Genomic DNA, 23,286 nt, shown 5'->3' on the forward strand with positions numbered 1-23,286 from the left:
GCTCAGTTTTGAAGGCAGAGTATCAATATGCATGTATTGGAAAGGGCGGATAGGAAATTTTGGCCTCAGATCTGGGCCTCAGTTTACTGAGTCACAGAACCACTCATCGAAAACTTTCAGAGGTGGCAAAGATGCTTCCAGTCCTTGTTGCCCATTTCCTTCTCAGATGCCCTAAGTCTATTTCTTGTTCTCTATCCTTGATTCTTACCTACAGTCCACACCTGCACCTGGGGGCTTCACTTCAGTATGTTTGGTGGCTCTGCATCCAACCACAAGACTTGGTGATAAGCGTAGAGTTTGCCTGTAGGATTGTGTGCTCCAGGAGACTGGAAAGCATGGATACCTACCTCATTAGGTACCAGAGAGCAATGGTGGATGGATTCTTCTAACAGTGTACAGGCTAACGGTCTCAGAGCAGATGGACCATGGGCACAAAGAACCATAGCACTCTGGGGTGTGACCTCATTGCCTCCAAGGTAGGAACTCTGATGCTTAGCCCTGTGCATTGTGGGACTTTACAGCAGAGATTTTGATGGGCCCTTCTCCGGGCAATGTCTCAGGAGCAGAAATCACCTTTTGGGACAGGTCATGGCGGTTCTCATGCCCTCTGCCTTGCTATGTTTTCTGTGTGGTTATTAGTGGCTATGACTATGGAATGCAGTTGATTAGTTTAGAAGTTGTTGCCAGCTACTTATATTGTCCCCAGATCTGTGCCAGGTTTTAGTCACATAGAATCGGATGCAGAGCTCAACTCCAAGAGAGAGCTTCAGCCACAGCTCGGTCGTCTTGCGTAACCTCACATAACAGTAGTGCTCAAAGGAAGGTGACTTGGTTTTTCCTACAACATACCATGCTTTCCTTTGGAAAGAATGGACTTTGTTTTTCTTTCCCTTCGAAGCTTAGCACCGTGTATGCCACAGACAGCGTAGGGAAGCCGTGACAGTGACTGAATCAAAGCCTGCCACAGTGTCCTGCAGAACACCTTCATCCAGACCTCGAAGAGGTGAGGGGACTCTCACAAGAGCTGTGAACTGATGCCAGCGGATGACCAATGAAACTCGGCATGCATCACTGAAGTCACAATCACAACAAATCCCAATAGTTCAGGCACGTATGATGACCATCCGAGATAAGTTCCAATTTATATTTCAAAGCTAGACACAGATTTAGCCAGATATGTTGGTGCATACCTTTAGTCTCAAGCAAGCGAGAGACTGAGCAGGAGGATCTCTGGGAGTTCAAGGCCAGCCTGGTCTATACAGCCAGCTGGGGACATATAACAAGACCTTGTCTCAAAACAAACAAGCAAACAAGGAACATAGTCACTTTAAGATTTGATTATTCTAAAAGTTAAAAATAAAATAATATTTTATCCTATGTACAAATGATGCTTTAGCATTACATAATTCCTTAAACTCTTTAGGAATTTTTAGTTTTTATTTTTTATCTTCAGATATCTGTGCATCAAATATACTGGGTGTCTGTACTTGTATTTTAATTTTCAGATAACAGGTACGCTGGGTAACACGTGGAAAGCTGACTAATGATCATGCAGAGTGGGAAGTCCTTCTTCAGGAAAAGCTACAATTCCAAGACTATTTCATTTTATTTCTTATTTAATTATGATGTGAGTATGTGCATGCACATGTTTCTACATGCCATATAAGCATGGGCGTGTGTGTACATGCCACCACATGTCAAGCCCACACGTGAAGAATGTCTTTCTGCCATGTGAGATGAGCCCAGGTTATCAGGTTTGGTGGGAAATGACTTCACCTGCTGAGCATTGGAACTGACCCTAGCTGCAGTTGTGTATGCAATAAAAATAATTCCATTATTCACTGGAAGACTCTAATTTCACACCAACTAAACAGTTCTCATGATTTGGCCTTCTACTTTGTAATGCAATTATCTGTAGTATTTTCTCAGTCGCTTTGTAATTCTGACATTTCTACACTAGTATTGTTTGTTCTTGAGCCTTAAGAACTAAAATACTGTTATTTTGTCTTATTTTGGTCACTTTTGTTATTATGAGTTCAAATAGCCACCATAGAAATAGCATAACATTTGCTGTGATGTATACATTTGGTAGAAAACCAAACTTTTGGATGACAAAATAATTAGAACATTAAGCCTTATGATCTGATCAGAATGGACATGCTAGGCTGGCGACCTTAAAATATTGATATTAGATATCTCTGGTGTGGCTTGTTCTTGTTCTGAGTAAAAAGTCTAAGCTTAGAAAACCCAAGCTGATTCTCCCTTTTCCCAGTCCTGCTTCCTTGTATGGAAAATGGAAATGAAGATTTGCACTGGGGTCATTGCGCTCCAGCGCAGACTGGCAGGTCTGTCTGTGTCCCGGCCACCTTCTTGGGACATGAGGAATCATATGGATAGTGCTTGAGAACACTGTCTTTTGTCATTGTCCTTGTGGTAGTGTCGTTTGTTTGAGGCAGGGTCTCATTCTGTAATCCATGCTGTCTTGGCACTCACTGTACAGCACGGCCAGGGCTAAATCCTTGTCAGTTCTCCTGCCTCCGTTCCAGGCTTCTAGATTCTGGGATTACAGTTGTAAGGCACCACACTCAGCCAACAAGCTCACCGAAGTCTACAAAAGGGGTCAGAGGAGGGCGTTCTGGATCCCTCTGTGCTGTGTTTTATCGCCTGGCTTCCTGTTGTCCACAGTCAATGTATTGATTGGTATTTATTAGAATGTCTTAGACACATGTAAATCAGATGTTGACTCTCATATGATCAGTTACGATAGTAGTGGAAAATGATGTTCTCAGCTGAGGTGACACCTTACTGCCATGCCTTTATGCTCTAACAAATATATATAGTAAGTGACAAATTTATTAATTAGCTCACATCAGTCCAGCGTAACAAAAGTATACTGGGGGTCCATGTGAGATAAGATACAGCCCATGCCTCCAATGAAAACTTCAATTACTGTTATTAAATGATTTTATTAACAAGTTAGTTGAAATGGTCTTAGATTTGGATTATTATGACCAGCACAGAGAAATCCCGTGTGCTTCTTTCTACCTAGTTTCTTTCAAAGACATTGATTGATCTTGCATAGCTATGCTTCAATATGATAATGAAGCTGAGCGAAGACAGGTAGATCACAAGTTCAGGGACTGCCTGGGCTACAGTGAGTTCAGAGTCAGCTAAGGGAACTTACTGAGAAGTTTAAAATTAAAAACAATGGAATCAATGATGCAGCCTTCAATCCCAGTTCTTGAGGGGGTGGCAGAGGCAGGCAGTCTCTGTGAAGCATGAGGCAGCTCAGTCTAAATAGAGAGTTCCAGGCTTACTAGGGCTACAGGTGAGACTCTAACTATAAATAAAATAAAATATAGTAAAATAAAATAAAAATAGAAAGAAGAAAAAGAAAGAAAGGAAGGATAAGAGAAAGAGAGGGAGGAAGAGAAGGAGGGAGGAGGGAAGGAGGGAGGGAGGGAGGGAGGGAGGGAGGAAGGAAGGAAGGAAGGAAGGAAGGAAGGAAGGAAGGAAGGAAGGAAGGAAGAGAAAAGAAGTTCCAGGCTTGCTAGGGCCACCAGTAAGACTCTGGAGAGAGGGGAGGTGTGGGGGAGAAGAAAGAAAGAAAGAAAGAAAGAAAGAAAGAAAGAAAGAAAGAAAGAAAGAAAGAAAGAAAGAAAGAGAAAGAAAGAGAAAAGAAAAGAAAAGAAAAGAAGGAAGGAAGAAAGGAAGAAAGAAAGGCAGACAGAAAGGAAGAAAGGAAAGAAGGACTGGGAGGAGTTCACTGGCACAGGCCTTGCCTGGCATGTGGCAGTCCTAAGGCCCCATCACCTACAAACAAAACACAACAAAACCTCACTTCAGGAATGCCACATGCCTTCTGGAAAGACAGATTCACAGCCATTCATTTCTCTGCATGTTTCGAGTTCTGCGTCTATTTTTTTTATTATGTATTTTCCTCAATTACATTTCCAATGCTATCCCAAATGTCCCCCCCTCCCTCCTCCCGCATCTATTTTTATGTATGTATGTGGTCATAGGCAAGGAGCCTTTACACACAGGTACCATAAAGAATGGCTCCATTATGGGATGTTTGACTTGTAGACTGCTTGAATAAAAATATAATAATTCAAAAACCTTTCAAAGAGATTTCAACCTGACTATTGAATATTACTTGTGGGTCACTAGAAGGTCACCCCTCCCTGCCAGGATGACCCCCGCTGTGGGTGTGAAATGCTGGACAAGCTCTCCTCTGCTGGGCCAGGGCACCTGGCTTCTGTTTGTCAGTGGTTTTACCTCAGCTTGCCTTGGGTGCATCTCAGGGTTGACCTGTCAGAATGGCTACACATTTGGGGTTTCAGGTGCCGTGAGATCAGAAGACCGCCTAGGTTTCTTCTGTCACATTGTAGGTCTAAAATATGATTGGAGTGGACATGGGACTCTGTTCCTCATGCCTTTTCTCAACTCACTGGGCTCATTCCAAATCGCTTCTGAGTATCCTCTACGACCCCTCCTCCCTCCCTCAGAACCCATCAACAGGTCAGCCTCCCTTCCTAAAGTTCTTGCTCTAGTCCTTCCTCCTTGAGAGCCACGGGATTCAACATTGTGTCTACAAAGGACGCTCGTTTACTCTTTCCACAGTGTGTGATACATGTTCCATTTTACAGATTTGGCAACCAAGTCTTGTAACTGGCATGGCAGAACCATGTAGGGTAAAGAACTGTGTTGGCGAATGCCAAACCAGACCTTCTGATTAGAAATTTTGGCAGTGCAGTACAGTTTTGCCCAATATGGTAACCTCTTAACTAGCAGACTGTGCTCTAAGGAGATATAAAAATGGCATTTCCTGTGCTTAGTGTTCTATCTCATAGATTCCTGAGAGTCTTATTCTGTCTCACATTGTGTGAAGAACACTTTAATTTAGGTCGAACTCTAGCTTAATGGATTTATCAATGCATTTGTTTGCAACTCAGGAATAGAGTGAAACTAAAAGGAAAAACAATATTGAATGGACAGTTGTTCTTAAGTAGATGTGTAGACATAGGAGTAGTATGTATGAGAAAAATAATAGAGTTTGGGGTATGTATGTTGCATGTGGTATGTGAATGTATACTTATGCATGTTCAAATGTATGTGCAGGAACATGTGGGTCCACGTAGGCCAGAGGTTGACGTGGGTGTCTTCCTTGATTACATATTGAAGCAGTGTCTCTCACTTCAACCCAGAGCTGGGCAATTTGGTCAATCTTGCTGGCATTTATGTGGGAACTGGGAATTTGAACTCTGGTTATCATGCTTGCCTGGCAAGAGCATTACCAGTGTAGCCTCTATGTTTGTCCATGTTAAAGCCAAGATGCCTACTAGGTGACAGGCACCCAGAGAGCTGGGGAGAAGGGGAGAGAGAAAAAGGGGAGAGGGAGAGGAGAAGGAAGGAGGGAGACAGGGAGACAGGGAGACAGGGGGGGAGGGGGGGAGGGAGGGAGGGAGGGAGGGAGGGAGGGAGACAGGGAGGGAGGGAGGGAGGGACAATGTTGAGAGGGACAGGCTCCTTCTTCTGCCTGCAGGGACACACAGGTGCTGCCACCTGAAACACCTCTGGCAGAATAAGGACTGAATTCTTATAAAATTTGTTTATGTTACAATGTAAATAGTCTTTCAGGTACATTTGTAAAACTAGACATTTATTCAAATTGAGTCATTTCACCCACTCACGCTTTATGAAGATACTCTTTAAAATATATAGTCATTTTCCTTTATTCCCTCAGCCCTCCCTCCCTCCTTCCTTCCCTCCTTCCTCTTTCCCTCCCCTTCTCCTTCCTCTCCCTCCCTCCTTCCTTCCCTCCTTCCTCTCTCCCTCCCCCTCCCCTTCCTGTCTCTCCCTCCCTCCCTCCTTCCTTTCCTCTCCCTTTTTTCTCTCTCCCCTTTTCCCTAGCTCTTTCATCCTCCAAACTAAGCAACCACTCTACCGCTGAGCTGTTACCCCAGCTTCAAATTTACTTTTTAGTTTTCAGAGGTCTAAGTTGCCCAGGCTGGACTTGAACTCGCTCTGTAGCATAGGCTACCCTTGAAGATTGTAGCCCATCCTCCTGCTTCAGCGCTCGAAGAGATGTGATTATAGGCCTGTGACACCGGGCTGGACTCTTTGTTCTTATTTCCACTTCCCAATTCACAATAAGTTTGGGTTTATTCTGTCTCCCATTTACATCTTCCTTACTGTAAAATCCAAACAAAGCAGGCTTTTGTTTGTTTGTTTCGGTTTGTTATTTGTTTGAGATACAATCTTATCATGTTGCCCAGACTTGCCTAAAACTTACTGTGTAGGTGAGGCTGCCCTTGAACTCCCTATCCTCTTGACTTCATTTCCCAAGTTCCTGGACTACAAGCATGTAGCACTAAGCTGGTCTTCTAAGACAGCACAGTGCCAAGGTCTTCCTATATAGGCTTGACCACCCTGGAGAACTCTATGTAGACCAGGTTGACCTTGAACTCACAGATACTCCTCTATAAGACCCTCCTGAGTGTTGGGATTAAAGGCGTGTGCCACCATACCTGACTCCCAAGCCAGTCTTTAAAGCTCACCTGTTCCTATTCTCATTCACATACAATGTTTTGACTTTCTCATGGGCCGGGTGTTAGGGAAGCAGGGAAGGAAGTCATGTGTATTTTATTTACTGCCAAAACCTGAAGCAGGTATTGGCAATTATTTTATGTTGGTGATAACAAACATTTTATAGTTTCAAAACAGATTACAGAAAAAGATTTAAAAGATGTTATTTAAACCAATAGAGAATTAATTATTCATTGAGGGTCCATGTTTTTAAAAAGGCCTAAGAACTGGACCTCTGCCCCTTGATCTTGATTTTGCTATAGCTCTGGGAGTCCTTGGGGAATGCCAGTCCTTGGGGAATGCATCCTGATGTGTATCTAAGAGCTGTCACAGAGGTGGGCCTGATGGTGTACACCTGATATCTCTTCACCCAAGAAGCTGAGGCAGGAGGATTGTGAGTTTGATGCCAGCCTAGGCTACAGCATGAAACCTTGTCTCAAAAGTAAATAAGGCAAAAAGACTTGTTCCAGGTCATGGAAACCGATGGAGACTTGTGGTCCTTCAAAGTCATTACACTTAACTCATTGTTTAAACCTTTGCTTAGATAACCCGTATGACGGTAAACTTAGATACAGCAAAACGTGTATCTGTACAATGGCAAATGTGACTTAGGTCACACCCAGCCAGCCTCCAGCTTCCTGTCTTCCTCAGCAAATCCACCCGCAGCGGCGGGACACAGCAGACTGTCAGGATGCAGAGCTTCTGGTGCTGTAGCACTGCCCAGACCCAGTTCACAGCACAGCTTCAGGTCTCTGCTTCTTTAGCCAGTTTTGCTTTGAAGATCAACTATCCCAGAATCTTTGATCCCAGTTCCTGTCTTATACTGTTGACATGGAATCCTCTAGGTGTGCATTTATGTGTGTGCACATGTGTATTTGTGCTAGGATGTGAACATATGTGAGAGTACATGCATGTGCATATAAGTATGTACCTGTGTCTGTGTGTTTATGTGTGTGAATATGAACATGTGTGTGTCATGTGTATTCATAAATATGCATGTGTGTCTTTGAGTGTGACTAGGTACCTATATACACATATGAATATGTATGTATGTGTCTGTATATAAATGCATATATATGTATAAATGTAACACAATTTGTTCCGCAGTCATGGGACTCTCTTTTCTGCTGTGCACTCTCATGACACACATTTGGTTATGGAGTTTTATACTTCTTACCAAATATTTGAGAGCACAGTTGTGATGTGGTATCCCCTTCACTTGAATCTTCTAAACTTTTTTTTGAAGAGGTCATATGATTTATGCAATCATTTTCCAGTTTATCAACATAAACATCTGCACTTGGTGTTTTTTGTCCATAGATTTTTTTTTTAGCACTTGCATGCTTGCAAAGAAGCTAAAATTTATTTTTCTAGTAGAACTATTAAAACCTTTGTAATGTCAAAATTACCATATTCCTTACTTATAACAGCTGTCTTGTATAGCATCACTTTACAATCATTAATCCGTGATAAATCTCCCCCATATATATGTGCAAATATGTATGTATATGTGTGTGTTTGTATATATCTGTGATGTTTGTGTGTAAGCATTTTTTTTTCTGGTTTCATGTTAGTTTGTATTTTAGCATCTAAAAATGTTTATCTTCAAAATCTCTTGTTGCTTAAAAATAAAGATCTTTATTGGTATGATCTATCTAGCTCATTCTATAACTGCAACCATAAAATAAGAATATTCCCCCCTGAAAGCACGCCTTTTACATCACAGATGAGGATTTTTAAAGTGTTGGGATTTAAGGTAATACCAGATTGTGGGCAGCCTTTATTCAAAGCCTTCTCTACAGAAATGTATTTGTGAGTGGTAATCATACCAAGGATCAATATAAATGTTCTTAAAAATCACATTCTTGGAGGATATTCATTGACACTCCGGGTGATGTGTCTGTCACGTGACACCGTTAGTGTTCTAAAACACAAGGTTACAGGAAGAACTGGCGTTTCTTCTGTTGCTAATAGAATTAGGCAGTGAGCGCAGCGACTAGAAGCATAATCAAAATCAGCCTGGTATTCAAAGCACACTTTCCCCTTCATTTTGTAATGCGCGCCCATGGGTCTTTATGTAGTATTGCCTTTAGAGATAACAAATTTTCACAGACTTAGGAAGCAATAAAATGCATTTAACACTAAATCTTTACTGAGCATAGTTTAATCTTTCTCTGATGCAGAAAGCACTTTATAATTTTATAGCTCGGCAGGCTCATTATTGTGTGCTGGTTTTTATCCTGGTGAAGGGTCGGAGCCTTGGTGAATCACAAACGCTCGCTGAGAGCAGCTCAGCTAGAGAAAGGCCCGTGTGTGTCTGTATTTCCTTAAGATATACACTTTTTCCCACTTCCACTTCTCCAAGGTTTTGATTTCTGCCCTTCAGTATTCTCCCTAAATATATACATCATCCTCTTGAAATTTCCTTAACAAAAATACAATTTCAGGCTTTCTAGATGTGACGACCATGACAAAGTGATTTTATAGCCAGTTCTGAAAGTGACTAAACTTGACAACAGTTGTGTTTTATGACAACCTCTGCTTTCATGTCCCCAGCCTGCTTTTATATCATCATTTTTTTCCACCCCAAATATGAACAATTTCATATCTCAGGATTGGCAGAAAACAAATCCCTTTCTCAGGAATACATCTTAATGGAAAAAAAAAAAAGCGCTTCCTGTAACTCACTGAGCCTTAACACCTTACTCTGTAATATTCAATTTCTTACTCACCACCAACAACCCAGAGCTTTGCTTCTTTTTCATGTTCATAAAGGTTGGGAAAGAATTAGTGTTATGGAAGTAAACCAGATTAAAGGAGGCTGTGGATCAGATTTGGTAACAGATGGTGTTGTGGAAATTAAAGGTTCTTTGCGAACGGCCGTGGCAGCAGCTTGCTTCTGTTCCCCGGGTCTCCCTTCCGAGCACTTGATAGACGGGTATAAATCACAGCAATTCTGTCTTGACAGCCAATTTCAAGAATTTGATCTGGTTAAAGACACGGCTTTCCTGCTCCGTGTGGAAACCTGCCTCAATTTCGGTACCTTTGCCTCTTTAGAAATCAGGGCTCACCTGCCTCTTCTTAATGAAATTTTGCTTAATTACAGTTTTAGCTCTTTAGTGTTAATTACTTTTTCTTTCAATTCTGTATTTCCTAATGTCTCTGAGGGGATTTATTTTCTCTCTCCCCCACTCTTTTGATTCATACATGTTTTTATGGTTTTCCAAAAATGTTATTCATTTTTAGAATTGTCAGAGTCATTCTTTGAGACTCTTTCCTTGAGAATCCTATTGACCAAAAGCATTAATGAACAATCATCTTTGGTTTTCTTTTTTTTTTAATTGTTTTTAATTTACTTAAATAATCAATTTCCCTATGTCTGTTTCGTGGTCTCATTTGGGTGACCGTCTTTCCAGATCTTCCTCTCTCCCCATCTCCTGACTAAAATGTTTATTTTAAGGAGAAAGATGTTGGTGTGGCATAGTAAAGTTTCCCAATTAGAAAAAAAATTAAAAATTGAAAGAAAGTTTTTGGAAGCAATCCTTAAACATAGCAATATCTTAACAAAATAATAATAATAATAAAAGTGAGTGATACAGGCTGCCTTCCCAATCAGGTAAATGAAAACTTACCAAGTCACAGACTTGGGTGCAGTGCCCATAACCAGCCTCTTCTGAATTGACCTGTGCAGACCCAGGACATCAGAATTAGAATATGGTGTTCAGACTTAGGACCTCTATATGGCTGGAAATAGTAAACAAATTGTGCGGATCAGGTCTGCACGGACCACTGGGGGCTGCTGCACTCAAGAGACCAGTCCCAGGATTGCCTCTTGCAAATCCATGTGATATTTGGCCTCTCTACCTATCCCCCCCCCCCCAAAAAAAAGGAAAACAGAAAAGGGGAGCCCAAACCACAGGCCAAAACAATCTGCAGAAATGAAGAGAGGATCTGCGGCAGCCAAGGGGGCTGCCAGCAGTTGGTAGAGACAGTGCTTCCTACTGGCAGTCAAATCAAACGTAGTAACAACTCAAAGGCTCCCTGCTGCTCGCTGACAGCATGGCTTCACACACTGGGGCAAACAACCACTTAAACACTGATTGCAGGGAATTGCCCTTTCCGCCAGCACCTCCCACCTTGGGAAGAATGAGCAAAGAAGAGAGTCATTTCTAGGGGCACACCAAGAAGCTGGCTGCCCAGTCCACCTCAGATGGTCAATGCTCTGTCCTGGGCTCACCAGGGAAATGGCCTTCTCTGAATGTCAGTGGTCCTCAACCTATGGGTTGCGACTTCTTTGGGTGATTGAACGACCCTTTATGGGGGTCTTATGTCAGATATCCTGCATATCAGATACTTAGATTATGATTCATAACAGCACTAGCAAAATTACAGTTATGAAGTAGGAACGGAAATAATTGTATGTTTGGGGGTCAACCACCGCCTGAGGAACTGTGTTAAAGGGTCACAGCATTAGGAAGGTTGCGAATTAAGGCTGAATGTGATGTCTACAGCTGCACTGTGATGAGACAAGTGTTTCTGATGGTTCTTTGTTAACACACACACACACACACACACACACACACACACAGGGTCTTAATGTCTCAGTGTTAACTGTGTACATGTGCTTTTATGACAGCCCTTGCCCTCAGGGTCTACTTGGAGGCACTATGAGTATGGTGTTAGTGGACTCCAATGCATTTTTTTTTAAAAAGATCTATCTATCTATCTATCTATCTATCTATCTATCTAATCTATCTATCTATTTAATATATATGAGTACACTGTTGTCTTCAGACACACCAGAATTGGCCATTGGGTCCCATTACAGATGACTGTGAGCCACCATGTGGTTGCTGGGAATTGAACTCAGGACCTGCGGAAGAGCAGCCAGTGCTCTTAACCACTGAGCCATCTCTCCAGCACCCCCAATGCATTTTTTTTTCTCTTGAAGAACTACAAGAAATCTAGGGAAGCATACAGGTGACACTTGTCACTGTACAAGTGAGGAAACAGTGTCCACATGGTAGGTACCGTGGCAATGGGTAACAAAGTCAAGTGCTCAGCTAGACCCACTCTCTCCTACTGAGTCCAATACTGACATGCCCGGGGCTCTAAACAGGCCCAGAGAATTCTGCTAAAGACAGTTCTTAAAAAAAAAAAAATCAGGTATTTTGAGTGACAAATAAGATTTAGAAAGTCCTTTGCATGCTAGTGTTTGGCCCTTTGGATGTGACAGACAGCACAAGAGTCCCTCTGATCTGAACCCTGCTCTTTGATGGCTTCTCTTGGCCTGCCTGGTGCAGAGTAAATCCCTTTTTGCAAAGCCCACCAGGCTGCAGAACAAATCCGTGGTCACGTCTATGGCCTGCATTAAATAGAGGTAACAACTCTGCTGCTTTGTGGGGCCTGCAAGTGGGGCCTGGGTGCTTCAGCTTCACAGGCTCTTTGAAGCAGGCAGCTCAAGGAGATGTTTGATTCAGAGGCAGTCTCCAAATGAATAATTAGCCGATCCCACCCCCACCCCACCCCCACCCCCACCCCCACCCCATTGGGCTTCACCTGGACCACACCTGATACCAACTAGTCTGATAGCCTGAGACCAGCTGCTCTTTGATCCAGATGTTGACTTGCAGACTAAGCGACCACCTTAAAAGTATAAATAGAGTCGAAGGCAGCAGATGTGTGATATGCATCTCTGGTTGTATTGCAACTCTTCCCGAATATAGGAGTTTTCATATGTGCTAAAGCAACCATCTTTTTAAATAATTCCTTCTCCACATTCAGATTGTCTTACTACTACAATTCATCCTGGTTCTGAATAGGTTTGTGTCGCCCCCCCCCCCCAATCTAAGTATATGTCCTGTTTCCCTGGAGGTAGCTGCTCGGTGGGAAATTGTCACTGCTTTAGGAAAATATTTTATTAATAAGAAAAGGGTGCCTCCTGATAGAATTCGTCTTCCCTGTTTCATTGTAGCCAAGAGAATAGGAAGGGACATTCAGTTAGCAGAGCTTTCATTGACCTGGGTTTGACTTGTGAACTCCATCATTGGAGTGTGTGTGCAGAGCATCCATATTGAACTGTCATCTGTAAAGATCAGTGTGTACAGACTTCCTATGAGTAGAACGTCTGTTTGTTTCTTCTCCAGTGAGACTCACGAGAAGGTCTTCATTTAGCTGTCAGTTCTCAGTTGTCTAGACTTCCCTGCTGTGTATTTCTTGACTGCTAGAAGACAGAATTGTCTAAACATGAGCAAACTTTATTGATCCATATTTCTGTTTGAAAAATAGAAGATTTGTAGAAGCAGTTGGCTCTTTCTTTCCTTGCTACGGAGGGAGTCTGCTCATGGCGTAGTAAATCTCTAAGACGGAGCAAGCGTTAGATTCAGTACATTATAAGCTTCATTCTGATGATTTACCGTATGTAACCTTTCCATCTGAGAACTGTCATTTTTAGTGATTGTCCCCACCCGATGCCCAGGGCTGTTTCTCTCTACCCTGGGGCTGGTGACCCAGTTTACCCTGAGACACTTACTTGACAGTAGGCTACTCTATTCTAAAGCCCTCCTGCTCCTTGGTCTTCCAGTTTCCTGGAGACTAATTTGTGTAAAATAAGATTATTCCTTGAGATAAAATGATTGTTTTCCAGTGTATATCACATATTGAGGGTCTGATGAGACACTTTAAAAGGTCGTTAAGATCTACAGGTATCATGTCTATGAGCAGCTTCAAGGACATAGTTAATTAACCTGCATTAAGAACAAATATATACACTTGTTAAAACACTTAATTTATCTCAATAGTATTGACTTCATGGCAGAATTTTGTTTAAATGGTACCCCCAACCACACACTATTTCCAGGACTTGAATGTGATTCTGCATAATAGTTAATAGCCATCATCAGTTAAGTATCATGTTAGTTATAAAGTAATGTCATAAGAATTGATTTGGAGTTGGCAGTGGGAGAGAGTACTTCCTTCAAAGCCAACGTAGGTGATTAGCTGGAGTTTTAAGTAGAATCGTGGTTCATATAAACTGTCTGTGTTACATGAGTGCCCATTATATTAAAGAAAATCTCAGACAGTTAATTATGGGAAACTTCATGTATGCGATTAGCTAGCATGACTATGCATCTAACAGTTCTATTGATTTGCTCTCTTGCTGTATCTAGAAGCTATAAACAAGAAACACTCACTCCCAGGTTGAAATAGGTCCAAGAACACAAGCTAAAGATAAATCAAACTACTAAGGACATGTGAGTCAGATGAAAGCCTTAAGCACAGGAACCATACATGACGTACAACACAGGTGACGTCACAGCACCTTCCCTGTTCCTCATTCCTGAGGCTCACCAACCAGGAAGCAGACTACGTCACCAAGCAGTATGGAAGTAAGAGGGGTTCCCTACGCCAAAAGCAAGTGATGGTGGTGGTAAAGGTCTGCCATCCCAACATTAAAAAATCCAGAAGCAATAGGATCAGGAGTTCAAGGCTAGCCTCAACTACACAGAAAGTTCAAGGTCAGCATGGACTACATGAGACCTTGTCCTGAAAAATAAAATTGAGGGACTGGAGAGATGGCATAACAGTTAGGAACAGTTTCAGCACCCAGATGTCAGACCTCTTCTGGCCTCTGTGAACCCCAGGCGTGTGGCACACACATACATGCAGGCAAATCATGTATGCATGTAAAAAAAATGTAAAAGTTGATCAACAAATGAATAAATAAATATCTGGTCTGGATGTCAAGAAGGCTGATAGCAGTGGTGTTTGGGTCCGTGACATAGAAAATGGATGCTGGTATTTCTACAGCGACCACTACATACTTACAGTGTGTCCATCTCTTGTGAGGTTGTGTGGTCTTCCCATTGCATTTCCCTTGCCATCTCTCCAGCCGTTCAGGACTGAAAAGGAACACTCCCCCATCGTCCTTTGTGGTAGCTGTTGCAGCAAGAACAGCCCCACTGTCCACTGGATGGGACTTTGAATGTTGGAAAATAATCTGAGACTCGAGGATCACTAGAGCTTAAACCATGATAGCTGAATAACTCGGTATCAGGAGAGGGAACGAGACCGTTGAATTTCAGGTTATGTTGTTCTGTTTGAAGTCTAGAGTGCATGGGAAAAGCACCGTTTAGACAAGAGGCGAAACCCCCACTTCATGTCTTCTAGATTTCTCTTCCCCCATTTTGGGTGAGTTGGGAAGCTCCCTGCAGAGATGAGAGAGCTTTCTGATCACATAGGGCCCCAGCTTATTTTCTCCCTGGGGGAGCTGTGTCCTTATCCCCAGGCTACATATCCAGGTCACTTTCTTGGGATGGGTTGAGTTAAAGAGTCTCCTGGACTATATGCACAGGCTACTCACTCAAGGAAACTGCATCACTGAACGACTGATCCAATCATGCTATGAGAAATCCGTGCTGGTAAACGGGCCACCCTTTTCACAATCACATGCAGGTATGTGTGTCTGTTGTCCGTGTGGTTTTTGTCTTTGTGAGCACCTGGGTCAGGATTTATGATTCTCCAGCAACAAACAGTGATCCTCTCTCTGGTTAACCAGGCAGACCTGAAGATCTTTCCTATTAAAAGAAAAGGCCCCTCTCTCTTTCTTCCCCAACTAAGCCAGTGTACCTTAATGCAATGATGGTATGTTAGACACAGCAGTTGTCAAAGCACCGTATTACCGTGAAGCCATAATGACACCCTGTCTCTCCAAAGTAGTCATGTTTTCTCAAATCACACGTTGCACCGTTGATTTCTGACATGACACTTCATGCGCCTGCTTCCCTTTCTTCAGAATCTCCATTCAATCAACAATAGCAGCTGGAGCCCCGTTTCCTGAGTAAGTGATTCACATCTCGCCACTTTACAAAGTGCAATTAGTTGGGGGGAGTCGGGTGGGGGCACATTGTAAAGTATTGCTTGAAGTTGTAACTCAGGCTGCCAGGGGAGCCAGGCTGGGGTCACTGGCTAGGCAGCCTGTCACTGGAGGGACCTTCTTCTAAAAGCATTAAGAAAAAGTAGCTATAGGCTACGAAGAGAGCTTGGTTCTTCTCTTAAACAAACGTACTTCTGTATTTTCTCTGATGAGTTCAGAAGGTAGAAAACCGACCAGATCTCTTGTTCACTTGTAAGTAGAATAGGTGGTGATCCCACAACAGCCATGTCACCCTCCTTTCTGACAGTGATACCTTCCTGTGAGTCATTGGTAAACGTGCCCTGTGTCTGGTGTCTGTGTTCTCATGCACACAAAGTAGGAGAGATGTTTTTAAAATGGTTTGAATAGTAATGATGGCAGAGTCCTATTCAGAACCTCTAGGATAACTCAAAGAGAAGCAAAGTGGTAGAGTCTTCGGGTAACTGACACTGACACTACATTTCAGGTAGCCTATGAATCTGCCACTGGTGTGCATATAAGACAAGTTCACATCTGGTCTGGCTGTGATAATCAAGATGAGGCAGGGGGACAGCTACACATTTCCTATGAGAAACATGAACCTTCTTATTAGTATTAGTATTAATTAGTATATTAGTATTAGCATTTTTCTTGGTTTTCCTTTCCTTGAGAAAACATCTTGGAAACATAGACCAGGATAGCTTGCAGCTCGTGTTCCCCAGCTTCAACTCTCAACAGCAGGAATTACAGGCTTATGAGCCTTTTAAAATTTGTTTTTGGCTTTATTTTATTTTTTTTTCTTTCATGAGTAGGAAATGTAATCAAATTTTGTGCAAAATTATCTTGATAAAGTATAGCTGTTTTTCTGTTCTCGGTACTAAGGACACCGAGGTGCTCAGTAAATCACAGTCCCAGGCCAGCCTGGGCTAGAGCACAAGATCCTGTTTCAAAACAAACAAATGAACAAACAGACGGAAAACCAAATACGCAGAGCAAAGCAAGAAGCGGAGGCATCAGAGACTCGTGTTTGGGGCTAGGGAGGTGGATCAGGGTATAAAGGTGTTTGCAGCAATGACCCGAGTTTTCTCTCTAGAACCTGCACTGCATAAGAATAAACAAGCTATCCCCAGACCTTACACATGTGCCCTTACATGCACACAGACACACAGACAGACAGACAGACAGACAGACAGACAGACACACACACACACACACACACACACGCGCGCGCGCGCGAGTGCGCGCGCGCACACGTGCACATAAATGTAATAAGTTAAAATGTCATGGTAGAGGGCTGGAGAGATGGCTCAGCAGTGAAGCATATGCTTGCAGAGGGCCTGGATTGGGTTCTCAGCACCCACATATTGACTTACGACTGCCTGTGACTCCAGTTCCAGGGAATCTGACACCCACTCCTGGTCTCTGCAGGCACTGAGCACGCACATAGAACACATAATGCATGCATGGAAAACACCCAGAGACATAACATTTAACAGATCTTTAGAAAAGAACTCAAAACTTGAGGACTTGGATAAAACTAATTAATATCACTGGAAAAAAATCGGGTATCATCCTTTAACAAACACAGTTGTCTTCCGAGCATGAATCCTTTCTTTGCAACATAGATGACCCTGCATGGGGACATGAATGTGTGGAAACTCAAACTTCTACCCCTCATTCAAGCTTACACGTTACCTGGAGCTGGGTAAAATTGCTAGAAACAATTATCTTGATAATTATAATACAAATTGAATATTAACTCACATTGTCCTCTTGTTTCCCCTACAGCAGCAACTTTAATTGATTCTTGTCTTTTTTCCACCGTCTCTCTATCTGTGCACAAATGTGCACCATAGTTAATGAAACAGTTCATTTACTAAGCAGCCTGGTTTTCCTAATCTTTAATACCTAACATCAAAATCATTTATATAATCATTTATATAATCTAACTAATGTATACATAATTACAAACATACCATGCTCTATCTAATTATAAGTTGTATAAAATATATAATAATAACCTGCAGACCCCTACCTAGACAAGGCTGAGAAGTATCCCAATATCAAAGAGTGATAATTGGGATTACTGGTTAGATGTCTTAATCCATATTGCAAGTGGTTTGTAAAGTCCTTATGTTCCAGGGACATGGTTAAATTCCTCAAATTTTGTTCCTTATTTAAAAATCTCATTTTCATTAAAAAAAAAAAAAAGATTAGTTCTGAAGATCAAATCCAGGACACTAGACTAGCCCTCCACCGCTCAGCTACCTCCCCAGGCTCCTCAGTGTTTTTCTTGATATTTCCCCTATGATCCATTCCCAGGGTTTTTGAAAACTGTTCCTCCCTCTTCCTTGTCCAATCTTCTCACCTAAAATAATAAAATAAATGTAAACTGTACTGAGGCTTTAAAATAAATATTTCCTACACATTTTGACACGTTATTTCTATTCATAATTCTTTACTAAATTTAGACCTTTTTTTTTTATATTAATCCAATGTGACCTGAAATTTCTGCATTGACAGCACAATGTGAGACACTGGGCTTATTCACTTTGGCTACAGATAAAGCCATCATCTTGAAAACGGCTCTTTCTGACAAAAAGGTGTTCTTTTGAAATAAAGTCTTATTCAGTACATTCCTCTTAGAGTTAATGTGAATTTTAGTGCCTCTAATTTTAGATTGAAGTGAAGTCTAGAATAAAACCCACCAGCTGACAATTGAATTTATAGATAGTTGTGAATATTTCAGGCTTGAATAATAGAGCTGTAGAATTTCAGAGACCAAGAGCCGGAGAATTAAGACTGGCTGCGATTTTAGGTTATAATGTAATGGCGTCTAGGAGGTGTTCGGTGTAATGCGCTCAGCAGCGGTTAGGAGACAACTGTGCTCTTTGGGGGATTCTGTTTGGGCGTCACTCAACAGGGTGGATCAGCAGCCAGGGTGGGGGCGTTCTGTTCCTTTTTGTTTACGGGTGACCAGCAGGAGTTATCTGAGAAGCCAAAGCCGATAGTCTCTGTGTGTACCCTCTGTACTCCTGCTGGCTTAGCTATTTTTATTTATGCTTTTACCTGCAGTGGAATTGAACTCATGGCAAGCATTCCTGAGCTACACCTGCAACCTTGTGTGTGTGTGTTTTGTATATTTGTATGTGAGAGAGCATTTGTGTGTGCGGTGTGTGTGTTCATGTATATACAGGTGCTCATGTGTGTGATCCTGTGTGTTGAGGTCACAAGACAACCTTGCTTGTTCACTCTTAGGTGCAGTCCACTCTATTCCTTTTTCCTTTTTTCCTTCACTTCCTTGTCCTCCTGTTTTTTTATCTATCTATCTATCTATCTATCTATCTATCTATCTATCTATCTATCTATCTATCTATCTGGCATCTGTTTGTCTATCTATCATCTATCATTTACCTATCTGCATGACATCTATCTGTCTGTATGTCTATCTATCTACCTATCTATCTTCAATCAATCAATCAATCAATCAATTAATCTATCCTATATCTATTTATCTATATGTATGTATCATCTATTTATGTCAGATCTATGTATGTATATATGTATGTATGGAAGGATCTATCTATCTATCTGGCACTTATGTGTCTATCTATCATCTATCTATCATCTATCATCCATCTATTTATCTATCATATGTATGTATTATGTATTATCTATCATTTATTTATCTATTTGTATGTATGTATGTATGTATGTATGTATGTATGTATGTATATATGTATGTGTGTGTCTATCTATCTATCTGCCACCTATCTATCTGAAATTTTGAGACAGATTCTCTCACTAGCTTGGGATGTGGCAAGTGGGCTATGCTCCTGGCTATTGAGGCCCAAGCATCCCCCTGTTTTTGTTTCCTCAGTCTTAGGATTACAAACACATGCCACCAATGCTCAGCAGTTTTGTTTTATGGGATTTTTTTCTTTAATATGTATTCTGGGATTGAATTATAGTAGCACTGTCTCTCCAGGTCTTATATTTCCTGTTTTGAGATAGCATCTAAATTGCATATGCTGGACTAAAACTCACAGTTTGTAGGCAAGACAAGTCTTAAATTTGTGGTCCCCTCTTCTCAATTTTGCTAGCACAGACGGTTACAAGTATGTGCCCTCAGGCCCAGACATGTATGTTTTAAATACTTTTAAACTAAAAATAACTAATTATGTGTATATGGTAGGATGTTGTGTGCATGTGAGTGCAGTGTCTGTAGCAGCCAGATGGTCTGTAGGATCCCTTGGAGCCAGATATGCAGGATTCTGGGATCCAAGCTTACATACTTCTGCAAGAGCAGTACATGACCCTAGCACCGAGCCATCTCTCCAGCCCTCAGTCTTGTTGTAGACGGTGACAGGCATTATCTAAACCTCTTTTGGCCTCAATACACTTTTTCTCCAAAGCTTGGGATGACACCTGAGTTCAGATGCCACCTTTTCCAATTCCTCGTTCTATAATCTTCATTCTACTTCAGAAGAGCTGATTAAGGAACAACCTTATTCACATTTCCAACAGGTAGAAGTTATTAATTAAGGGTGCAGTTTATGTTGGAAAAGGACCTCATGCAACCTGCAACACAAATCTGGTTTGTTTGTGACTGGAGTGACCAGATCCCATTTAGAAGATCCTGTCTCCATTCCAGGGACTTCCTTGACAGCAGCACCCCTCAACTCCCTGTTAGCATCCAGGTTACTGTAAAGCATGGATGGAGATTTTTGAAAGAGACAGCCAGCTAAGGTTTCCTCATTTTTCATGGATAGGGTTGAACAACATGCCATCGTGTGTCGGACACAATAGTGACTTAGCAAATAGCTGCCCTGTTAGTTTCTGGCCCAGTTCCTTAATGTTGTCATCTATAAATTTTAGAAACATAGGAGAAAAAAATAAGCCCATGGGGGACAAATATTGAGATGAGTGATTACTAAGTTGATAGAGAACGGTGGTATGTTTTGTGACCAGGTAGCTCAAAGCAGGTTCTCACTGGGGGACTGAAAAGAGGTACCAGGAAAATAAAAAAAGAAAGTACAGGGTTGTGGGGGCAGGCAGTGGAAGAGTTAATTGTCAAAGCTATGAGAGAAAAGAAGGGGAGAGAGAGCATCTATGGTTTAGTAGCCAATAACTTCTAACTGGTAGCCCAAGATCATAATGTATGGACAAGCAGTCCAGTAATAAGTGAACTGCCATTTTAATAGCTGCAAATTAAAAGGAAGTCAGGTTGTGTGGCTGCTCTAAGTCGAGCCAACCTGCTTTCTTTCAAACACCGACTTGAGGAGAATGCTTAGCTCAGAGTGCAGGCAGGGGGACAAGGAGAAAGATCTATTAATTACAGTGCTCATTAGCAGTGACAGGGACAAGCAGATGCAGGGGGAGAGAATGCTGCAGCCAGGGCTGGCAAGGGGGATCTTTTTTTTTTTCCCCCTAGCTTTTGGGAAAGGGACAGTACCATTGGATAAGTGAATGCAAGGAGATCCTTGGGTGGCTTTCTCCTTCTCTCCACACATGGTCATATGGCTCCATTTCAAGAAACAGAGACGTTCCCACAGGGAAAGATATTTGAGGAAGAGGTAAAGTCCTGCCCTTGTGCTTTGTTTTTGAAACTGCTCACTTCGAAGAGTTAGGTAGACATTTCTGATAGGAAATTCCATAGCTTCCTCCCTTTATCTAAAAGGGATTGAAACGACCGGGGGGGTGGGGGGGGGGGGAGACATGGAGGAGAGCCTGAAATTTGTTCGGTGATAAAATATCATTAGATTTATAGTGAAAGTGATAATTGCATCCATTCAGTTATACTGTGACTACTCCCCCAAATTCTAGAGAATGACCATCACACACAGCTGGATCCCCATAAATCAACTTTCCACTGGGAAGCAATTATCTAAGTCCCTTTCTCAACTGTCACCTTTTCATAGTAGCATCTAGGGTTCTTAGAAGCTTGGCTAAGAGGGGCTTTACGTGTGGTGAGGCAGAAAGCCAAGAGGACCAATTACGTCTTTGCATCTAATTACCTTTATAGAAATCTACCCACTTATGGGGCCAATGGAGAGAGAGGGCGGCATGGTTCTTCCAGGTTAGAGAAATAGTTTGTTAGATGAGTTACCTCATCCCAGAGCCTTTCGTAAGGTTATGGAGTTTTTATGCTCTTAAGGGGGAGTCAAGGAGAGGCCCATCATAAATCTAATTTGTCTAAAACGATGAGATTCTTTCTGATGCTACAGCATAGACTGTCTCACACTTCCTGACTCACAGGTACTGTGCCCTCTAGGGTAATTACTGAGAGTCTTTCAATGCCTCTATCTGTGTCTCTGTCTGTCTCTGTCTGTCTCTGTCTCTGTCTCTGTATCTCTCTCTCTCTCTCTGTCTCTCTCTCTCTCACACACACACACACACAGATTATTCACTAATCCATGCTATCAATCTTCCACTACGTTTTGTGACACTGGTGAGCTGGCACTCACAAGACATCATTATGTATGGGGCCTGAAAATATCTGTGCTTGGTAGAAAAGAAAAATTGGATTCTGTTTATGACAGAAATGAACACAGTATCATGATGTGGAGTGGAACACAGAGTGGAGATAAATGCAATTTGAGGGACGACAGGGACTTTGCAAATCACCAGTGCTTTGTTGATAAATTCAGAATCTGGAGAGCCAGGGTAGTATTGTCAGTGGTTCTTCAAGAGAAAGATAAAATAAAAACAACTGGACCCTTTAGAGCCTTTGTTTATGGCCTGTCTGGGAGCTTTGATGTAACCCTGTCATGCCCTTATGCTGATTACCTTCTTGTAGAACAAGAGATATTGACTGGAGAGTGAATGATGGGTAGTCTCAGCCCTTAGGAAGCACTCTTAAAGAGCAATGCCTTTAACATACCAATATGCTGCTCTCCTTCCTCTCTGCCATGTCTTTGTGTCTACATTGTTGGGACTCAGTTTGATAGTCTCTCTCCTTCTCTCTCTCCCTCTTTGTCTCCCCCTCACTCTCAGGCTTCTCTGCAGAATGTCAAACAAAGATCGACACATTGATTCCAGCTGTTCGTCCTTCATCAAGACGGAACCCTCCAGCCCAGCCTCCCTGACGGACAGCGTCAACCACCACAGCCCTGGTGGGTCTTCCGACGCCAGTGGGAGTTACAGTTCAACCATGAATGGCCATCAGAACGGACTGGACTCGCCACCTCTCTACCCCTCTGCTCCGATCCTGGGAGGCAGCGGGCCTGTCCGGAAACTGTATGATGACTGCTCCAGCACCATCGTAGAGGATCCCCAGACCAAGTGTGAATATATGCTCAACTCCATGCCCAAGAGACTGTGCTTAGTGTGTGGCGACATCGCCTCTGGGTACCACTATGGGGTTGCATCATGTGAAGCCTGCAAGGCATTCTTCAAGAGGACGATTCAAGGTAAGTGCTGCCCCACTCCTCTATTTCTTTTCACTGGGACCCATTCTCCTATTTCATATCATGTGTAGAAAATACAAATATATGGATATGTATGTATGTAATAATCCCTCCCCAGCTGCTCACCATGCCCCTTCCTGTTTCACTGTGGAGCTCTTGGTAGGCAATGATTATGAGGACATTTCAGAGAGCATAGTAGGTCTGAAGAAGAGCTGAGCAGTGCATAGTAGGTTGACTGTTCATCCATTTCTCATAGATTTTAGGAAGTGATAAAATGTAAACCAATGTTTCTCTACACTGCTTATGTTTTAAAGGCCCTTGGTGATCTCGCCAGCATGTGGTTTACTGTGTTCTTTCTCCAGAATCTCTGGTTCTTAGACCTGTGGTGGTCCCTGA

General features: G+C 42.3%; 1 protein-coding gene across 15 annotated transcripts in view; it reads left to right on the forward strand.

Moving 5' to 3' along the window:
- Positions 1–23,286, forward strand: part of Esrrg (estrogen-related receptor gamma) — a 606,376-nt gene that overhangs the window by 412,347 nt on the left and 170,743 nt on the right. For 14 of the 15 annotated variants that reach the window (XM_011238916.3, XM_006497165.4, XM_011238917.3 and 11 more), the window contains one exon: positions 22,478–22,893. In XM_011238916.3, the coding sequence (XP_011237218.1) occupies positions 22,478–22,893 (416 nt within the window). Of the gene's footprint in view, positions 1–1,505; positions 1,628–22,477; positions 22,894–23,286 lie in introns of all 15 variants that reach the window. The other variant, NM_001357536.1, reaches the window with a different exon arrangement.

The sequence above is a fragment of the Mus musculus genome, chromosome 1, assembly GCF_000001635.26.
Source record: "Mus musculus strain C57BL/6J chromosome 1, GRCm38.p6 C57BL/6J".
NCBI classification, from domain to species: domain Eukaryota; kingdom Metazoa; phylum Chordata; class Mammalia; order Rodentia; family Muridae; genus Mus; species Mus musculus.